We start from the raw sequence: 21,553 nt of genomic DNA on the forward strand, positions 1-21,553 counted from the left end.
ACTTTGAAGCAGAAATCAGAAACACAGGCTCAGGTCCTGACTCAGTGGTGAACAAGCTGGGTGACTTTGGACAAATCATCTCTGCTCGAAGTACAGATACTGACTTTCATGGTCCTATGCAAAGCTAGGAGATTAGGACCTTTAAGTTATTTTATGATTCCACACTTTAGCTTCCTTTCTCCCATATGACATTATTTCTGCCCTTATTTTCCCCTGAGTTGTGTCCAAATAGTCCCTCACATTTTTATAAGCGATGAAAACATTGCTTTTATATTTTTTACTCTATGGTTTCTGTTTCTTGGAATAGAGATCAATGTCCCTATTTTATGGTTTTGTGGTGACTGCAGTGCTGAAAGCCTTGAGAAACGCCACAAGCAGAGCCCAGGAATGACAATGGAATGCTGAGAAAGGAGGCAAAATTAAGATTTTGTAGGCTCCTGTATGAATTTTAAAATTTTTGGGGGTTCTTATAAGATTTTTCCTCTATATTCCTAGTAAAATAATTGGAATTTAGTAAAAATCATTGAAGAATTTTTTTGGTTACATAAACAAAACCTTAATACCCTTAAATTTTAAAGAAAATTGTGTACAGAAGCCATTGTGTATTCTTTTTGGACATGTAGATATTTATTCACTCATTGATTTATTCAATATTTTTACTATATATATGGTTATCACATGTTATATGTGTATATATATATGTATGAAGATATCCAGAGAAGCTATGTTCAAGGAACTCACAGTCTGTTAGAGAAAATAAGATTATTTCACGAATCTTAATACAGGAAAGATATGTGACATAACAGGAGGGCAGCAAAGGAGTGGTGGAGGTTAAGAGAAGGGGGAGGTGATTGTGAGTCGGGTGTGATGAGAATGAGACTTTGCATGTCTCTGAGCAGGACTTGAAATGTTAGTTGGATTAGTGAGTGAATGAAAGTGAGACACGCTATCCACCACCATCTTCCTGTGAAGCATGAAGTGACTTTTAGTGTCGTGGAAACCATGAAGCAGTGAGCCACCTCTCTGAGTGGGATTTACTTGGTAGGCAGCAAGAGGGAAGGAAGAACTTAGGGTGGCTGAAAAATCATCACGAACCAAAACAAAGCATTGCTGTGAGGTCCAAATATCCCAGTCACTGTTTTGCTTGCTTTGTTAAATATATTATGGTGTAGAGGAAAGAAGATGAGCTTTGGTGCCAGAAGGATCTAGATTCAAACTCTAGTTCTAGTATTATTTAGCTCTCTGTGTGTCAGGGTCCTCATCAGTATTGAGAATATTACCTATCTGAATGAGCTATTATGAGCATTTAGTAAAATGACTGTCATTTCTATTAGCTTTGTGATCAGGCCTTAGTTTTCTCATCTGTAAAATGGGAATAAAAATGATAAGTACGACGAAAAGATGGCATGAGATAGTGCATGTAAAATGCCCAGTTCCCTTCCTGTTAGGTAGTCAGTGCTTGATAAATCTAGGCCATTAGTAACAGCAGTACTGGTAACCTATTTATACCTTTGGTAGATACAATCAGCATTTAGATAATCATCTATATTTCTGTACACACATTTCTATAGTAATATTTCCATATTATTTGTCTTATTTAGCATTAAAACTCCCTGTTGGATATGGATTCTTATTTCTCCCTTATGTGGATCAGGAAACTCAGCTCAGAGAGGTGAACTGCAGGCAGTATTTCAGTCAGGGTGGAATCAGGTATGTTCTTTGATGACAGCAAAATTCAGGTGCCGATTCTATGAGCAGGAATCCCACCGTCTTCCTACAGTATTGCTCCAGGGTTGCAGGAGGAGCTGGGGGTCACGTCTACCATGTGTTGGTTTTGTCATGGAAAGAGCCAGATGAACCTGAGTTTGAATCCTGATTCTGCCTTTGATTACCCATGTCTTTTCAGGAAAATCAATTTAATCTCTCCAAGCTTCAGGTTCCTTACCTGGAAAACAGGCCTTGTGTTACTTACTTTATAAGGTTGTTGGGGAGATTAAAAAAGTCAAATGAGAAAATGTATGTCAAGAACCTGTCACTTGGAAACTCATGAAATAGTTAACTGCTGTTTCTTAGTTGGCAGAGACCCGAGTTTAGAGATCTTCTAGCCCTCATTGCCTGGGATGCTTCACAGAATACGATTTCTTGATAGGTGTTAGGTGAGGAAAGGTTCTGTGGCTAAATAAGCTTGGGAAAGACAGATGAAACAAAACTGAATGAGGCTCTTTTCTGTGGAACTTTTTTTAGAGACAGAGTCTGGCTCTGTTGCCCAGGCTGGAGTGCAGTGGTGCGATCACGGCTCACTGCTTTGAACTCCCTAGTATTTAATTTTCTCGCAGAGACGATGTCTCTCTATGCGGCCCAGGCTGGTCTAGTGTCAAACTCCTGGCCTCAAGTGATCCTCCCACTTCAATCTCCCAAAGCGCTGGGATTACAGGCACGAGCTACTGCGCCCCACCCCGGCAGAACTTATTTAATGGCTAGTGGATGTTGTCTTGTGAGTGGGATGTTGCAGGAGCGTTGCTTAAGTTCCTTTGACTACGGAATTCTCTTTAGTGGATCATGTCAGGTGACAGATGTCCCATGGTTTACACATTGAGACCCGGTGGTTAAGTCAAGCATCTCCCTTTGATAGATGAGGACTCTGTAGACAAAGAGTTAAGCAGAGAAGATATGCAGGACGGCCCAGCACCAAGCTCGTCTGCCATCCTCACTCCTCCTGCATTCATACGGCTTTGGGTTACCAGGGCTCTTTGCCTACCATTGCTCTAGTGCCTGCTGCTGGTCCTAAGAGGGTCCAAGTATCGGATGGAGTGTCTAGATACGACAAAGGACGGAGAGAAATTCTAGAGGCATCTAGTTGTAAAACACACAGGAAATGACAAAAGGGAGATTCAGAGCGGGATGGCCACCCCACAGCAAGCCGGCCAATAAATCCCAATTGTGGCTTCTTGTTAGGACTGAGTCCACGAGAGGAGGACATCGAATTGTACACTTGCAACCACAGTCTGAAGCTAAAGAGACTAAGGACAGGTTGCCTCTTAATATTGCGAACTGCCACCCAGTCACATAGCCATTTGCAGCCTGTCCATATTTTATTGAGATGAGCAATTACATGTCCTGTAATGGCAATGAAGCAATAAAATTTATGTCTTGTCATCTTTAACAAGATTAGACATAACCCTACTCATAAATGTAATACTGAGTGGAGATTTTTAAGAACATAAGTATAGTTAAGGATCCTTGAGTTTATCCCTCATAGTTAATTAAAATCCTCCCCAAGAATCGGCAGGTGATAGATATAAAGACATTGAAACTTTTAATCCACGGAAGGGTGAACTAATGATTTTTCCATACCTTGCTCAGCTTCAGCGGGGTCTGTGCCTCACTGCATTTGTACCACATAGATTTCAGAAGAGCAGCGAAGGGAGTGACTCCGATCCCCGCGGCAACGCACACACACACTGGGTAGTGAAATACATCCGTCAGGGCAGTTCCAAAGGGCCCGTCCACTGCCAGCCTGGAATCACAGAGGACGCAGCCTATTTGACCTTCAGAACACCTTGCTCGTGAACCCAGAACCATCCGGAGCTGGTGCTTTTTATAGGACGTGTTTGCCAGTGCGTGCAGAGGTTGACTCTGTGCCTGAAAATGCCCTATTTGGAGAGCCTGGGGTTAGCATGAGGATTTCCAGCTCTGCCTTATTGGGAGACAACGAGGTTGTCCTGGCCCAGGCACTGTTCATGGAAGGACAAAGCCTGACATCTCTCGCTATAGCTCAGGCCTCTTCCATGTGGCATGCTCTCCTTACAGCTCTTAGAAGCTTGTTTTGGCTCCAAGTATCATTGAGGCTGCTGGAAGAGCTATTTCCCTTTCCACCCCAGCTGCCATCAGAGGGAAAAATCTGGAAGCATCAAGGAAGCTTAGCAGGCTTCTATTTCCTCTTCCTAATGTCATTCTTCCCTGTTTACATTTGGTCACACATCTTAGTAGGTTTATGTAATTTTAGTCTAATGGAAGCTATTCATTTGGAATAAATATAATTTTGAAGTCATTTGTCAGTTATGTGGAACTTCTAAAACCCATTATTTTAGATTATACTGACTCAAAATCTGTGGTAATTAGGCCTTGGGTAGCACTGGTATTTTTCTTTGCTTAGCAAATTTTTCTTAATAAGGATAAAGTATATTCATTGAATAAATAAGAGGGTCCTTAGCATGGTCCTATGCAGACTGGTCCCTGAGTTCTTTTCCATCACTCATCACTGGTTCTCACACTGGTGAGATATTAATATTCTTGAAATATTAAATACACAGTACTCCCTACTGCCACAGGGCCTTTGCATGTGATACCATTTTCCCTTGGAATAATCTCCTCCAGTTTCTGTTTTATTCTTTTTTTTTTTTTTTGTGATGGAGTCTTGCTCTGTCACCAGGCTGGAGTGCAGTGATGCGATCACCGCTCTCTGCAACCTTTGCCTCCTGGGTTCAAGCGACTCTTCTGCCTCAGCCTCCCAAGTAGCTGGGACTATAGGCACGTGCCACCACGCCCAGCTAATTTTTTTGTATTTTTAGTAGAGACGAGGTTTGATCATTTTGGCCAGGATGGTCTTGATCTCCTGACCTCATGATCCGCTCGCCTCGGCCTCCCAAAGTGCTGGGATTACAGGCATGAGCCACTGCACCTGGCATCTTCTCCAGTTTCTTCCCTCTCTCCTTAGTTGGTTAATAGTTATTTCTCTGGTAGGTCTTATCCCAATCATTCTTTTCCTGTGGAAGCCTTCTTGAACCCCTCAGATTAGGTTAAATCCCCTCTTATATAATTTATAGCTCCATGTTTCCCACCTCTATAGTCCTCATCACAGCTGTAATTTTACAATTTATTGGTGTGTATGCGTGATCTGATTGATTTCTGTCTAGAGCTGTGAGGTCTAGGAAAGTAGGAGTCAGGGCTGTCTTTGCTCACTGCTGTAATCCCAGCACTCCCTGACATGAAGTTGTTCAATTACAATTGGTTGAATAAATTGTAAAGGGAATGTTTAAAATATTTCAGTCAGCAGAATGTATTAAATAACCTCAACTATTCCAAAAGCACACATTTACATATGAACAAAGATATGCTAATTAAAAGGTTTCTGAGTTATTCATAACCATTCCCTAAGGGGTGTCTGTTGAAGACACCGGAGGTTGGCCCATTTGAGCTTTACTATGTGTTCATGAAAGTTCAATTGGGTTTATTTTAAATTATTCTATATGCCAGACTTCCTAATAATTCAAATGAACTCTCCTCAAGTTAATCTTAATTAATAAGGCTTTATTACATATTGATATATGGAAATGGAAGAATAAAAATAAAAGGTCATTAACCAGAAATGGTTAGTATCTTAGCCCACTGTAGATTATTCCATAAATAATTACATAAAGGAAATTGAGAGAAAGAGAGAAAGAAAACCTGTCCATAGATTCAAATGTCTTATTGTTCATTTTTAAAAAATAATCAGTCATATTGGGAATTTATTTGACACTGATTTAAAAAGATGTCAATTAAATCCAAAGAAGAATTTTGTAAATTAATCCACAGAAATATACAATAAACAAATTTCTACATCTTTAGAATTGAAACTCAAAGCTACAGGAGAAAATATTTGGTCTAAGTTCCCTGCTAATACAGTAATCCTCCTGCCACATTCCTGAGAGATGCTCATATTCCGATATTAAACTGCGGGGCACCTTGTTCCACTTAGGGGCAATTCTAAATATTAGACAATTTGTTCTCATGTCTTACTGAAATCTGTCTTCTGACAACTCTCATCTTTTGCCTTTCTGAGAAGCACATTCCAGATCTTTTTCCTTTTTGGCATCTCAGGCCTTTAAATAGTTGAACATAGCTATCACGACATCCCAGTTGTTCTTTTTTGGGCCCAAATTTCTCCATTTCTCCAGATTTTTAACAATCTGAATCAGCTTCATTTGCACAAATTCTTGTTTACCACATTTATGCAGCTATCCCTGCCTTGATTTAGACACAGCGTTTCTAATAATGAGGCTCAGAAAGTGATTTGTCTTGCCTGCATCCCTGTCCTGTGAGTCCTTGTTGGGTAGTTCAGCAGCACCCCACCCTACCCCATTAAGTTCCAGTCTCATCTCTCTGAACTGACTGCATTTGCTCCTCTAGCAAACACTTCCATTGCTATTTCTGTGGTAGGTGACCATTCTTATGTTGCTAATAATAATAGTAGCTAACTCTTTGAGCACTTACCGTGTGCTAAGTATTATGTTAAGTGTTTTTATGGACTGTTATGTTTGATCCTAAACAAAGCCATGAGTACTATTATTGTCATCTTCATTGTACAGATGAGGAAACTGAGGCAGTGTGTTACATACATTCTCCAAGATCACACACAAAGTTGGGCTTTGAACCCAGCTCCTCTCACAGTGTGGGCCCCAGCTCTGGGCAAAGGATAGCTGGAAACTCCATCAACTGAGAAATTCCTCTGTTTTCCTTCAGAAGGTCTAGCCTTTTGAAAGAGCTCAGATTCTCTCCCTTTTTCTTGGGTTTAGAGGAAGAGGTTTCCCTGTTCTTTTTTTGGGCTTGCTTCCCCTCCTGGGCATCTCACTCACAAATTCCAGGGGCTGGATTAAATTTGTCTGGGATCCAAAGCAGTAAAAAGATATAGTGCTCTCCCTAATATGATTTAATTCAAAATTAAAACAGTGGGGAACTGTAAAATCATCCAAGGAAGTCCAATAACATCCTGATTCTTTGTATGTTGAAGATTTAAACAAATTCTAGTTTTTTGGAAGGCTTTGCCACTAATACATATGCCTACACACATACAGAGGCAGAGGACGAAACAAATTAGTGAATGGAGGGAAGCGGCTCTGTTTATACAACTCATTTTTATCGAGCCCGTAATGACTTACTGAGTGACTGACAGTCAGGGCCTGTTCTAGGCCCTGGGGATGGTAAAGTGAAGCAAACAGAGCCCCTTTTCTCATAGAGCTTCCATTCTAGTGTGGAGAGATAGACAGTAAACAATCAAGCAAATATAAATATTTAACATGCCAGGTGGTGGTATGTACTATAAAGAAAAATAAAGTCAGCATGTGGCATCATGGCGATTGAGTGACTGCTGGGGGTTGTTTCATGTGCAGTGGGAAGCAAAGGCCTCACTAGAAGGGGACATTTGAACAGAGACCTGAAGGAAGAGAGGGAGCTGCCCAGCAGAGATGTGGGGAACAGCATTCCAGGTGGAGGGAACAGCAATGGCAAAGGCACTGAGGACTACATTCTCAGTGTGTGTGAACAACAAGAAAGCTGGAAGAGCTAAGCCCATGAGGGAGCAGGAGGTGGAACAGATGAGCCCAGGGAGGCCCTGGGGATCCTGTTGGAACTTGCAGCTGGCGATGCACTCCATAGGCAGAAAGCATGTCAGCTACTGAGTAACCAGTACCGAGTTCTTCTTGGGGGACTGGTTGAAATGCTATCTGGTTTGTGAAGGGGAAGGGTGGTTGATAGAACAGATAAGTGTATACACACAGGGCAGAAGCCAGTTAGCAAAAAGGATGAAAGCTTTTGCCTTGGCGATGCCAAGGGGAGAGCAGGGACCGAGAAAGCAGTTAGACACCATGGCCTGTGTGTGTGTGTGTGTGTGTGTGTGTATGTGTGTGTGCTGGGGGGGTTGGTGAGGGTGGGGGTGCTGTGCAGTGCATCTACTTTTATTTTTGATTTTAGTCATTTGCTCTGCACTCTGAACCTTAAAATTTTATTACATTGCTTCCTTTCCATTATAAAAAAGAAAATAGTCATGTGTTCTCATCTGATTTGGGGCTCTGGCTTGAGCAGATGATGTTTCTACTTGGCTTGGCATCATACCATTCTTCAGGACCCGTGTCTGAAAGGAAGCCTGTGACTCTTCCTACCCACTAAATACAACCAAGCCCAGGGTGCAGTTACAGCTCAGTAGCCTATGAAAACAGGGAGAGCAGGACAATAAGCTGACTACATTTTGTGTCTCAAATTTATTGTGGTACCTTGTTTGTCACCAATAAATATTTGTCAAACTAAATGAGATAAAGAATCCATATTGGCCCCAGGGCTTCATTAATTCTTTTGTCAAATCTTTCCTCTGTATGCACTGCATGTCAGACACTGTTGTAGGCACTGGAGATTCCGAGGAGGAAAGACAATGTCCGGCCCTCAGGAACTTCCATTTGAAGTGTCTCTACCGAGCTCCCTACCACAGTGCTCATGACAGTGGCTGCTTCTTGGTAGTTCCTGATACCCTCCAAGGATGGCAGAAGTAGGAATCTCTTGACGCTTCTTTTCAAATATGAAATTCTTCCAAAAATGTTTTTCTCATTTTTTTTTTGGTGTCCCTATTCTTCCAGAGCCCCAAATGTGTGCTTTGCATGCTTTTGGGTAACCCTGCATGAAGAGTGGGAATTGACCCGAAGCCATTGTTTACTGAACAGAGCTGAGGAGTGGTCATTTACTTTGGGACTTCTGTTATGTGCCCAGGCTTTTTCTTTTTCTTTCCTCCTCCTCCTCCTCCTTCTTTTTTTTTGAAACAAGGTCTCACTCTGTCACCCAGGCTGGAGTGCAGTGGCGCGATCTCGGCTCACTGCAACCTCTGCCTCCCAGGTTCAAGCAATTCTCCTGCCTCAGCCACCCAAATAGCTGGGATTACAGGCACGTGCCACCACACCCGGCTAATTTTTGTATTTTTAGTAGAGATGGGGTTTTGCCATGTTGGCCAGGCTGGCCTCAAACTCCTGACCTCAAGTGATCCGCCCGCCTTGGCTTCCCAAAGTGCTCGGATAACAGGCATGAGCCCAGACTTTTCTGAATAGAGTGATGCTGTGGGTTGAGTGTGTCCCCCATTGATATGTTAAAGTCCTAACCTCAGTACTTAGGACGTGACCTTATTTAGAAATAGGGTTGCAGACATAATGAATAAAGCTAAGATGAGGTCACGCTGGAGTGGTATGGGCCCTTATATCCAATATGACTTGGGTCTTTATAAGAAGAGGACACAGAAACATAGCATCCTTGTTATGAAGACCCGACTTTACAAATATAATAAAAAAAACTCAGACTGTGATAGAAAAAAATGCCCAGAGTTGTCTCACTCATTGCAGGCTGCATAGAAGTAACCAGGTGATGCTTTAGGACCTGGGAGAGAAACCTCCTTCCTGGATCACCCTCTCTTGGCTGAACATTAGTCTTTTTTTCTTTTTCTTTTTCTTTTTTTACAGGAACAGATGTGTGTCTCCTAGAAGTCTACAAAATTATACTTTTTACACACATTCTCAAATTTAAACACAGTCTCAAACTCACCATTTAATAAAGATATTGCTGAATCAGGTAGCATGTTGATACATTAAGATACTTTACTTTTTATAATACTGCAATTTATACATGAGAGAAATGGGCACGAACCTTGGCAGGCTCCAGGGCTCCTGGAGGGCCTGTCCCTCTGCCCCAAAGGCCTCCAGTAGCGCTGCCGTCCAGTCTCCTGCTGCCCGGATGTGCACGCTGAAAAAGTCTTCCTGGGGGGCAGAGGTAAGGGTGAAGGGGTGCCACTCCAGCGAAGATATGGCTGGGCACTGCACCAAGATGTACTGCCCTGGCGCCATTTTAAAGCCACGCTTTTTCATGTGAAGTTCCAGGACTCCAGAGGGGTGGCTTACCACCTATGTGAGAGCAAGAGAGTTGTTTGCCTTTGTCCTCAAAATAATAAATAAACACCTTTCATTCCATCAAAGGTGTTGAAAATTTTAGATCAGCTTGTTTCAGGTGTGATTTACATATCCCATCTGCTGTTAGCTCCCAAAGATATGTGCCATCGCTTTCACATCTGTGTTTGCAACTCCAGCAAGAATGATGCTCCTCTCCTTCAGAGGGTGGCATTTGAAATAGCTGCACCCAGGTGCAATTGGTGCCCAGCATGTGAGTTCATGTGTCCAACGGCCAGGCTTTCCACAGCACAGTCAACCAGACCCAAGACAGTAGAAGCTTGCATATTATTATGCTTAGGGTTATTAAAATAAGTCACCACATTATCTCTGTGTTTTTAACATCTAGGAACATTTTGTTACCTTTTTCAATGATCTGCATCTTTTCTCAATGTCTTGTGAATTAACCCTCTTATTTCTTCAGGCTAAGTGAAAAACAATCTTCAAACTCACTTCAAACTCGTTTCTTGTTTTGTTTTCTTTTTGGTTGAGTCTCATCCTGTGTCCTGACTCCGCTCTGAGTTTTAGATGTAGGGAAGCATTGGACATGGTTTCTAGTAGTGTTTATAAAAGCTTTATGACTTGCTGCTTATCAGAGGGAAAGAGCTAATTTCCCTTCTTAGATTTCAATCTTGTTTCCTGAAAAATCTCTCCAGGCCCTCCTGTCTTCTTTTGTGACAAGAGGTATAAGGGAACAAAATCTAGCATCTAGATACTGTGACAGTATTTTTCCGTTCAGAAGAGAATTTCACATCATTTTCATCATTGGTTCTAAGTTTTCCCTCTCCCTACTGGTATCTGTTCTGACATTGCTGTTAAATGGTCTCCCTAGTAACAGCTCGAGTAGGTTTCCAGAAGTTTTACAGTCTAGCTTTTGATACAGCCTGACATCCTTTGGTGCTTAACTTAAAAACAGCAACACAGAAACAGCTTAAAGCAGAAATAGGAAGCAATTTCTATACATCTGCTTTCATGAAGGCGGCTACAGAGATACAGGATTCTGTTAAAATTGTATTAGCAAAGTGGGATAGCCTTGGCTAATGGAGAGTTTCTTCTTGGACATTTCAAAAGCTGGGGGAGAGTATTTGGCACCTTTTCACTCTCCTAGGCATGCATTTTTTTGGTCTTGGTCTACCCCTTCCCATCTTCCTCCAGCAAGAGGTAAACATTGTGAGGATGTAGAGATGTGAGGATGGGGAGCAAGACTGAAAAATGCTATCAGGAGCATGCTGCTCATGAGGGTAGAACTCTATCTTCATCCTTCGTCTCCATTTTTCTTCCCCACAGTGGTCCCTCTTGCTCTGAACCTTATGGTGACTGTTTCCCTTTCCTCTGCTTGGTAGTCCCCAGTGAGAGTGTATAGATTTGAAAATGTTATTTGTTTGCAAAATTTGTGCCTTTACGTGGTGAAGAAGTGATTATCCTTCAAGTCACTATGACCCATGTAAAGCACACTCACTCCCCTTGCATTTCCCCCTAGAGAGAAAGCAAAATAAAGACAAAGCGGATCATTCCACTGCTGTACAATAAACCTTTATCAGAATTCTGTGTGCCGTCTGGAGCCCTGATCCCTGTCTTCGGCAAAATTAGTCACACTAAAAGATGCTCAGGATACAAGCAATTATTAGAACAGAAGATGAGCCTCTAAATTACAGACAGTTCTGCAATAAAAATGGCAAATTAAAAACTTGGGCTAATAAAAAATTTTCATCTACACTCAGGCTTTTATTCAGACATAAAGCTACATGCATACCTTGGTAATGACAACTTCTTGTTGAAATCGCCAGAACCTAATTATTCTTTCACATGCATACAAGACCACAGGGCCTAAAATCCATTTCCAAGCCTGAAGAGAGTAGCAGAGAGAGAGAGAAAAAGGAAATGAAAATAGAATCCAAATATTTTCAATTTGAACCAAATCAATATACAACATGATGGGGATTAGATATTTTTCCTTTAACTTTGGGCCAGTTATCAGCAACAAAGATGTCTCCTTGTATTATATACTATAACATTCAATTATTTATTGAAGTCTACAAGCTTATTTAAGAGATTAAACTCTTCTATATTGGTTTTTATGCTTACTTGATCAATGATGCCTTTATGTAATTAGAAATAATTGAATTTGCAAAGAAATAAAAAGCAGATTGATGTTTATATTACATATGATAGGGTCGTAAATGCTCCCAAACTCAAGCCAAAGTCAAAGCTACATTACTCACCCAACACAGGACATAAGAAATTACATTTTAAAATCTCAAATAGTAATTTTTTGGGCCAAGAATGCATCACAACTACAGGGTCTGCCTGAATAAACACAGAAACACACACACACACAGTTATTTGGAGTAAAATATAAAGTCAATTTCCTGGCACCTTAAATTTAAGTTTATCTAATCACAGCAAAAGGCTCAATAATTGTCTAGAGAATTGTGATGGTGAAAATGTCCATTTTAAATAAATCAGATGCTATGTTAACTTTCGATGAGTATAATGTGCATTACTGATTATCAATTTACCAGCAGGCTATTGTATCAGGAGCTCTGTACAACATAAGGTGTCTTCCTCAGTGAAAGGGAAGAAATGGGAAGTTACAATTTTTGAAGAGTTCTATTTGTACTGAACAATCCCATGAGGCATATGTATTATCTTGATTTTACAGAGGAAGGAGTTAAGACTCAGTCAGATCAACCAAATTGTCCAAGGTCATAAAGGGACGAAGGTGTTTGGTAGAGATGTGAACTCAGGTATGCCTGACTACCCAGCCTGAGTTCTTACCAGGACCCCGGCTACCTCCCATGTGCATTGCCATATTATCGTGGTCCTTTCTGTCCAGCGCTAAATTGATACTGAGGCTTGTTTTCCAAAACATTAGAAATTCATGAACTCATTGAATTTTAGGATATTGCATGCTCTTGGAAATCTACTCTAATTCTTTTTTTTCTTTTTAAAATTTTTATTGTTTTCAATAGACAAATAATAATTGTATATATTCACGAGGTACATAGTGATGTTTTGATACATACAATGTATCATGATAAGGTCAGGGTAAATTACTCTATCCATCATCTCAAACACTGATTATTTCTTTGTATTGGGAACATTCAATATCCTCTAATTCTTTTAGAATTAAAAGAAGGAAAATCCTGACATTCTGGGAATGGGTCTGAGTTGCCTGGAGAGTCCAAGGTGGACCAGAGATAGCCAGGGCTAGAACTCAAGCCTTTTCATATGTCCCTACACTTCCTCCTAGGTTTTCTAAATCCACCACCTTACTCCTTGAATAGTATCTGGGGGGCGCGCAGGAAGGATGTCTCGGTCTTCAGAACTCAGACATTCACCACCCCTCACCGATTGACTCATTACTCAGTGCTCCCTGACCAGTCACCTGGCTCCGTCTCTTCTGTTGATGGGTCACAAGTCTTTTAGCATTATTTTTACTTCCTTTGAGTCACCTTTCTCGTTTTGTCTATTGCTTTTTGTTGATTTCTGGGTCTCTTCGCGTGGTCCCTCTTCTCACCTACATCAACCCTCTCTGCTTTTTTTCCTGGGGGGGCTCTTGGCCTCATAAAAGCTAGATCTATGGGGGCAACACAAGGCAACACAATCTGACCCACTTATTTTTTCTGCCTCAGTAGGGCCCAGCAGTGTGTTCAGAACAGCAAAGAGAATAAACCTTTTGTCCCCCTATGCTGTGGATGAGGTGGTGAAGATGAACAGAGTAAGGGAAATCTAGGAAGCATCCCTGGGAAGGATGGGGTTGGACCGAGCAAAGGAATCCTTAGGTCTCTTATGCTTGAATGAACCAGAAAGCTTTTTGAGAATTGCTTTGGATGTTTACAGAAATGAGAGCAAGAATGCAGTTCTTTCTAAATGGGCTAAAAGAAATACTGGCAAAGACACTCAGTCTTCATATATTTTTACAAATAATCTTCCCCACCCATTTTAGAGAGTTTGGGGCATCACACACTTCATTTTGGTGATGTCAAATCAGACACGATCTCTGATATTTTCCACGTTGATAAAATGTAATGGATTATTTTTCTTTCCATGGTTCAGGTAGGAGAATATAAGCTATTAATCCCCGACTCCATCTCAATCTTAGTATATCCTTTGCTCCAGGAGGAAGTAGCCAGTGTCGTTACCTATGTTGTGCCTGGAGCCCCTGGAAGTCAGGGCCTGAGGGAGAGATGGCCAGGGATGAATATTAGGAAACTGTCCTTGCAGTGATACCCGGGACAGACAAGAGAGAATCAAGACAAGGAGGCCTTGATTCAGAGCAAGAGGGCCGTGTGTCAAGGCAGATGCTAGGCTGGGTGTCTGAAGACCTGGATTCTGGCCTTGGGGCCACCACCCCTCACTCTGTGCCACTAGGCACATCTTGAGATTTATTATGTTCATAACTTCCTGTTTTGTAAAATGGGAACTAGCTGGAGAAAATTGTTATTTAGTTCCCTCCAAGCTCTTAAACACTTTGGCTTTATTCACAGAGATAAGTAGAACGTTGGGGCTATGTACTTGTAGCTAGTGGCAGAGTGCTGACAAAATGGCGGTTATGGAAGCCAGAGACTTAGAGTGAATGCTGTGAATGGAGGAGAAAGTTCATGGCCACAGAGTTAGGGGCTCTGGTTCTTTAAGGTGGCTTTACTGGGAATGCTTTTTGTGACCATGGGTAAGACACTGAAACTGCTTGGACCTCAATTTCCTCAGCTATTAAATAATGGGGAAGAACTATTTAGTATCTAAGTTTCCTTAATGCTAAAATACTCCGTGGCTTCTTGGCTTTATTTTCTTCTGCTTCAAAAAATGCTCAAAAACTCACGCTACAGTGAGTATTTTATGATAGAAATAAAACGATGTTGATTCAAAAGCAGCAATAATGAAACTTGTTTCCTTCACTTTCACTCCTGGTTTTTCATTCCTACCAGAAAATAAGAACATGCTGGCTTTGATTTTATTTTATGTGTGTGTTTATGAATAGCCTCTTTTTCTAGACAATCAGATCTCCTGGGGCAGGTCCCACGTGTCTGAATCCTGTCTACTGCATTGCCAAGCAATGCACTTAGGCACTCAGTGAAAGTTCGCTGAATTGACTCTACCTCCATCAGGGCTTTCTCCTTTACCACTAACAGCTTTCCCTAGTAATTACAAAGTGTCAGCCTTATGGTTACGATGAGTTGATGCTGTAGTTAAATGACATAAAGTGCTTCTTTGGCCTAGGACGACCAGGCATCTTTTGAGACTGGATTGCATCAGCAGCAAACCAGGAATCTGGAGTCCTGTATTCGTCAGTGCATTTGGGCTGGAAAGGGAGACTGAGACAAGCTGCGAAGATGAACAGAGTAAGGGAAATGTAGGAAGCGTCCCTGGGGAGGATGGGGTTGGACCGAGCAAAGGAATCCTTAGGTCTCTTATGCTTGAATGAACCAGAAAGCTTTTTGAGAATTGCTTTGGGTGTTTACAGAAATGAGAGCAAGAATGCAGTTCTTTCTAAATGGGCTAAAAGAGATAGTGGCAAAGACACTCAGTCTTCATATATTTTTACAAATAATCTTCCTCACCCATTTTAGAGAGTTTGGGGCATCACACACTTCATTTTGGTGATGTCAAATCAGACCTGGTCTCTGATATTTTCCACGTAAGACAAGTAGGGGAGGAGGGACTGCCGGGTATAGTTGGTTTCTTTAATCAGTTCCATTTACACGAGGTGAGGTACAAAGCGTTATCTGTCCTAACACTGGGAACAGTGAAGCGCTGAAGGAGAAATGATACATATTCTATTGATCAGAGTACCGTGAAAACGCCCTGAGTTAAGAGAGGCAAGGGAGGAGAAATGGAGCTTTGTAGAGACCGAGTAGGTGTGGTGCAGTGAAGCGCAGGAACCCTTCCTTGTCCTTGGGATGCCTTTCGGATTCAGTGTCTATAAGACATCAGAGAGAATATCGTACAGTTCAGCCAAGCGGTAATTGCATAGCCCACACACGCTTTGAATCAGGATCCATTACAAATAATGGGAGAGAGTGACACCCTGAGTTTGGGTGTGCAAGGAAGTGGAGCAGGGGAGAGTTAGAGAGAGATGAGCAAGGCCCCCTCTTAATGATAATTAATGCCAGCAAACGCTGCTGGGAGCAGGCCCTGGTCTGTATTCATGAGGTGTGGGGGAGTATTGATTTTTTTATGGAGATGTTGTAGCTGAAAATTTTAGAGAGGTATTCATGTTCCTCATTAATATGCAGGTTGGATAGTGGCTACTGAGAGCTGAGTTTAAGACAGAGACAATCTATACCGGCCATTAAAAGAACCACAGTCTAACGGGCATATCTATTCCGGTTCTCTCGGTTTTAAACATTCCTCCTAGTACTTTCACCCTTAAAATCCAATGCTTAATTTAATATATTTGAGGGTTTTTTTTTAAACAACACAATCACTTATATTCTTCATATGTTGATGACTTAATTTCCTAAATCTTCATCATTTATATACTATTATACCCTGTTATTCCATGTTTTAAGTTATGTATTTTTGGACACTTATTTCCTCCTACTGTTTATCTGCCAGATGCATTTATTTTCTTTCAAGCATCACTTGGTTGTCCCAAAGATTTGCACTGTTCTAAGATACCAGAAGAGGCCAGATAGGAATATTACTTCTCTTTCCCTATGCTACCAACTGTTATGGTTACCACCTACCTGGGAAATCTGACTTTTCAGATCTGTGGACATTATCATCTACACACATTAATTAAGTATCTTCTTGGCTAACATCATCATTATTTCAGTTACAGGAGCTTAATTAGAACAAGAAGTAAATGCGTTTGACACACTAAGTTTTTGATCCCTAAAGTTGTCAAAAGAAAGAAGGCAAGCTTATAAAGAAGGCCTGAGCCTCATTTGGCTGTTCATTGACCTAGGTTTGAGCAGGGGTGCCAGTAATTCTCAGACTGGGATGGCAGTTATGCAGAGGACAGGTGGCTAAGGATGCAGGGAGCACAAAGAAGGATGGTGAGGCCCAAGGCTGACTCCTCCAGGGACATCATTGTGCTGTTATGAATTCCCACCATATCAGACACTAGTATTTAAAAGTAAGTAGAAGAATACATTTCAAAGCTGAACATAGTGCTTTTGGCAGTAAACCTCTTTAAAAATTATCTGTAACTTGATTTCTCCATTAGCACACTTAATAAAGAGTTGGCTTTGTCTAGTGGTGAAATGTGCTTTCTTTTTTCCAAGCCTGTAAAAGCTCTGTATTTTAACTGTGGTGACATTTATTTTTAAAAGCTCCTGGGTTCATTCTTACCGAGGGTTCCTTGCCAGAAAATTGAGGCACGGGGCATTGGGCCACTGTCTGCCATTCTGCATAGCGGTCTCTACAGAAGGTGATGTTGTGCAGAGAGAGACTGTCTTGGGTTTGGCCTCGAACAATCTGACTTGTTATTTAAGAAAAGCAAAACAAAACAAAAAGCAAAAAACATCAAACTGATTTTGAGCAGTCTTGTTCTCCCACAGGTATATATTCTACAGTGAGCTCTGAAATATCACTTCCAGTTCTTGAAACTCGGGCTGTCATTCATTTCCCCCAGCTTCTTTAAAAATAAGCATTTAAGAAGCTTCGAGTAACTTTGAAGATCCCAGAAAAGAAGGGCCCCTCTGTGGTATCCTGTGTTAAATTGAAAGTGTCTATATTAGAGAATTCATAATGAAGGGAAATTGTTTGAACACATCCTTTTGTAGACTGTTGAATTTAATTAGGTTTCATCTTGTTCTGATTGCTGATTTGGGCTAATTGGCTAACTTTGTACTATTTGGTTCTTTTGCAGATTTATTTAACTTCTACCCTCCTTGGGTTGTTTCTGAATGCTCAGAAGTCTTCAAGTGAAGAAGTCAAAAGAAGTGCCTGGAATAATGGTATTTTTTCCCCTAGTGACCACCAGCAAGCCAGTGTTTGACTCAGTCAAAATAGATCACAATGGAGTGTGTCTTCAAGACGGTATTGATACATTTAGGAATGGAAAGAGAAGGCAGTCTTAATGAGCGGAGCACTGGACGAAGAGTCCTATAATCCTGCTATATTATATTTGCGATGAGTGCACTCCTGACTGACCTTTGACAAGTAGCTTTGGTACAAGCTCCTAGGGCTCCTTCTTGGTGCACAGACAGCAAAGCCCAAGACATCAAGGTCAGGGAATCTGGGAATTGTTCAGTTCCTAGGTGTTTTTGAATAAAATGCATTGATCTGTTTTGAGAAACGTGCTACTCTAGACTGAGAAACCTTAGCATCACACAGACTTATGTCCTGGACAGCCTGTGGAGTGGTGTGGCCCCTGTTATATCACAGGGCATGGGAGGAGGGAGCAGTAATACGCCCTTGGAAACAGCCTGGTGTCAGCTAGAACTGACATCTTGGCTTTTGTCCCAGTCTGTTTTATGGAAGCCATCCAAACTTGATAACATCCCTCTGAGTTAGATAAGAAAAACTATCTGTAAATCTCCAATGTACAAATGATGCCCAGACATAGGCAGGGTGAATAGTAAGTGAGAGTCAGAGGAAAGATTCCAGATACTTTAACACTTTCATTCTCAGGCTGTAGGTAGCATTCCCCATAGTGTCTAAAAGAAGCCTCATATCATTCCACAAATGCTGTATCTTTTAAACATTTTAAATGTTTGAAATGTCTTCATCTATGCCATCCCATAATAGGAAGATTAGTGGGCCTTAACACATTCCAATAATCCTACTTTCACTTGGCACTTTGTGTAGAATTTGCAAATTGCTTTCGCTGTAAACAGTAGCTGTAGAATACTTCACACTGAGAAGATTAAATGAGGCCCTTATCCTAAAATAAGCTTTTCAACTAGGTTAAAATGACTAAAAATTTCATCTTATGAGATGTTATTTGGATATAAAAAATATCTCCAACGAAACACTGCCCATTGAAATTCTCTTGTGCTTCTACAATGCACCAGGGTGTGGATGTGGGGGACGTATGTTTAGGGGGGTAAGCACATCATGTCTGTGAATAGGGCTTCTAGACTCCCCTGAGTTATAGATAGCCTCATAAATGTGCTTCAGGGGTTAACAACCCCGGCGTTGGGGGCAGAATCAGCAGTAGAAAGGGAGGACTGACAGTCTCTGAGTTGGAACACACTGGGACTATACACACCATCCACCTTGCCCATCCCAAGTACAAAAAGGAATGTTGAGATTTCCACATTCAGAAGAGCCAATCCCAGAGACCTCTAGCTGAAAGAGAATGGAAAGCCTCTAGCCAGGCAGCAGAGTACGGGTGAATGTGGACTGACCCGGTTACTAAGGCTCAGCAGAGGCACAGGCAGTCTTTTAGGGTAAAATGCACCCTCAGGGGCACTTCTTCCTTGGAGAATGTGTTTCTGTCCACCAGCTGAGGGACCATGGGAGAAGTCTTAGGCACAGGCAGTGGCAGCGGCAGAACTGCCACCCACTTCCAGAAGTAGGGGGCTGAGAAGGCAGGAGCATTAAGGGTGAGGAGGGAGATTGGAGGGTTGTTGACTTGCGGAAGGGCAAATCCCAAAGCGTTGTCTGTGGGCCCTACATGGGACCCAGAGTCACCAAGGCAGGTGTGACTTCCTAGGCCATGCCACTCTGCAGCTATGCACTTGCTCTTCCAGGTCCGTGCAGAGTCGGAGGCCACCTCCGGGACAGGACCCTCCATGCTCAGCAGTGGCAATGGTGGGAGAATGAGGGGTGGAAGAGGGTATTCTGTGGTGCAGGAACAGAGGAGTTGCTGCTGGCAAGCCAAAAAGGGCGTTAACAACATTGCTGGCCACATTCTTGCTGGTGTTGAGGAAGGTTTAATTCCTAAAACGGAAGACTTGTTCTTCAGGGGCTTGCTAAATCAGAGTAAAGGTTTGATAGTCTCAAGACTGGTGTCCTGGATCTGACTCTGCTCTTTATTCATCATGGGACCTTGAGGGCATCACTTAACCCTCAGAACACCTTTTTCCTCTTTATGAAATGGGGACAGCAGCACCTTCTCTACATGACAGGACTGTTGTGGGGGTCAAGTTGATCATGTATATGAATGTGCTTTGAAAATTGTAAAATGGAAAAAAAGGCAATCAGTTTTTGAAATAATTAAAAGGGACAAGCTAGTTCACAGACAGCAATCGATTTATTAATTAATCGATTTATTAATGAATAAATCGATTTATTAACTAATTTATTTATTAATAATGGTCCAGGGCCATTTATTAATATTTAAAGGATTGAAAAGCATTATATTTGAGGGTGAATACATCATAGGCTATGCTAGCTTCCTGAAGAAGAAATGAACCGTATCAGGCAGGTATTGAATACCAGAACAGTGTTTTACGGGATGTCTGAGGAAAATGGGGTCCTAGAGGTCAAATGGGGAAACTGAGGCTCAGAGGACCTGAAGGGCTCACTCTGATAACTGGTGTCAGAGCTGGATCTGGACCCCACACCAGACTGCCCATGCCACACATTGTCCCTGCCTGAACAGTGGGTTTCCTAGTTGACGGTTTTGGTTAAGCAGAAGTGAAATCTTGGTGTCACAAATCTATATCCTGAGTAATCTCACATAAATTGGATGGCAGAACAGGTACTGAATGAAACATAGATCTACTGTCATCCTGCATTCATTAGAATTCCTGAATTTTATAAACATGCCAAGACTCACTAACAGAGTCAGCGAGGAAAAATAAATATAATACTTCACCATCTATGTAGCTTATTTTCAGTGTTACTGAAAAAGCGTTTGCCACAGTCAATGTGCTTTTCACACATTGTACGAGTCCTTTAGTCACCGCACGCCGGCTCCTTCATCTAAAGGACTTTCTAAGATTATTTTGGGACTCTCAGAGATAAAATCCTTGCAGAGGAGCGCAGTGTGGACTTACCCCGTCCCATGGATGGCCAGGCTGAGAAAGAAGACGATGAAAACATGGTGTGTGTACCAGAACAACTCATAGGAGGCCTGTCTGATGAACTCGGTTGACGAGGTCATGATCAAGACTAAAGCCAGAGAGATCACCAGACCGGTGACGCCCGCTATTGTCCTTAGCAATTCAGTGGTTGTGTTCTAAAAAAACAACAACAACAACAAAAAAAGAAACAAACAAAAAAAACACCTTGACATTAAATATCCTGGCATATATATATTTTTTTCATTTTTAGGACCAGTACTTGAGATTTCAAGCAGGGAGCCGTTCACAATGTTTCACTCAGAAGCGTGTTAGCCTCAGCGAGGATGCAGGCGCAACTCAAGAAGCGAGCTTCCTCTTCCACCCCCTTCCCATCAGCTTACGGTGGTTACTTGCTTTGCTAAAATTTCATAAAATACCATTTCATCAATCACATTTTTTTATTTGTATATATCATTTCACATCAAGGTTATTATACTGGAAAAAAACCCACATAAATAAATTAAAAAAAAAAAAAGCTGGGCATGGTGGTTTGAGCCCATAGTCTCAGCTACTCAGTAGGCTGAGATGGGAGGATCACTTGATCCCAGGAGTGTGAGGCTGCAACGAGCCGTGATGCTGCCTCTGCATTCCAGCCTGGGAGACAGAGTGAGACCCTGTGTCTAAAACAACAACAACAATAACAAAATGGGAAAAAAGAAAAAAAAATGTGATTATGTTGAATCGAAATTAGGGCAGCATGAAAAGAGCATTTTAAGATAAAATATTGCAAAATAAATCTGAGTTTTAAGTTTTTAATCTTCAAAATAACTATGTGGATCACCATGCTTAATTGCATTTTAACATTAATAAACACATTTTTTGAGAGGTCCCTTGGGGCGTTCCTAATAAAGCAGCTGC

General features: G+C 41.6%; 1 protein-coding gene across 1 annotated transcript in view; it reads right to left on the bottom strand.

The window, feature by feature from the left end:
* The window catches only part of NOX3 (NADPH oxidase 3), a 60,370-nt gene that overhangs the window by 23,976 nt on the left and 14,841 nt on the right, over nucleotides 1-21,553 (bottom strand). Inside the window, exons 6-10 of the mRNA XM_034963127.4 lie at nucleotides 20,630-20,811; nucleotides 17,031-17,160; nucleotides 11,488-11,580; nucleotides 9,439-9,692; nucleotides 3,355-3,517 (exon numbers count right to left, since the gene is read on the bottom strand). Coding sequence (XP_034819018.3) covers nucleotides 3,355-3,517; nucleotides 9,439-9,692; nucleotides 11,488-11,580; nucleotides 17,031-17,160; nucleotides 20,630-20,811 — 822 coding nt within the window. The remainder of the gene's footprint in view (nucleotides 1-3,354; nucleotides 3,518-9,438; nucleotides 9,693-11,487; nucleotides 11,581-17,030; nucleotides 17,161-20,629; nucleotides 20,812-21,553) is intronic.

Source organism: Pan paniscus, chromosome 5 (genome assembly GCF_029289425.2).
Source record: "Pan paniscus chromosome 5, NHGRI_mPanPan1-v2.0_pri, whole genome shotgun sequence".
Classification (NCBI taxonomy): Eukaryota; Metazoa; Chordata; class Mammalia; order Primates; family Hominidae; genus Pan; species Pan paniscus.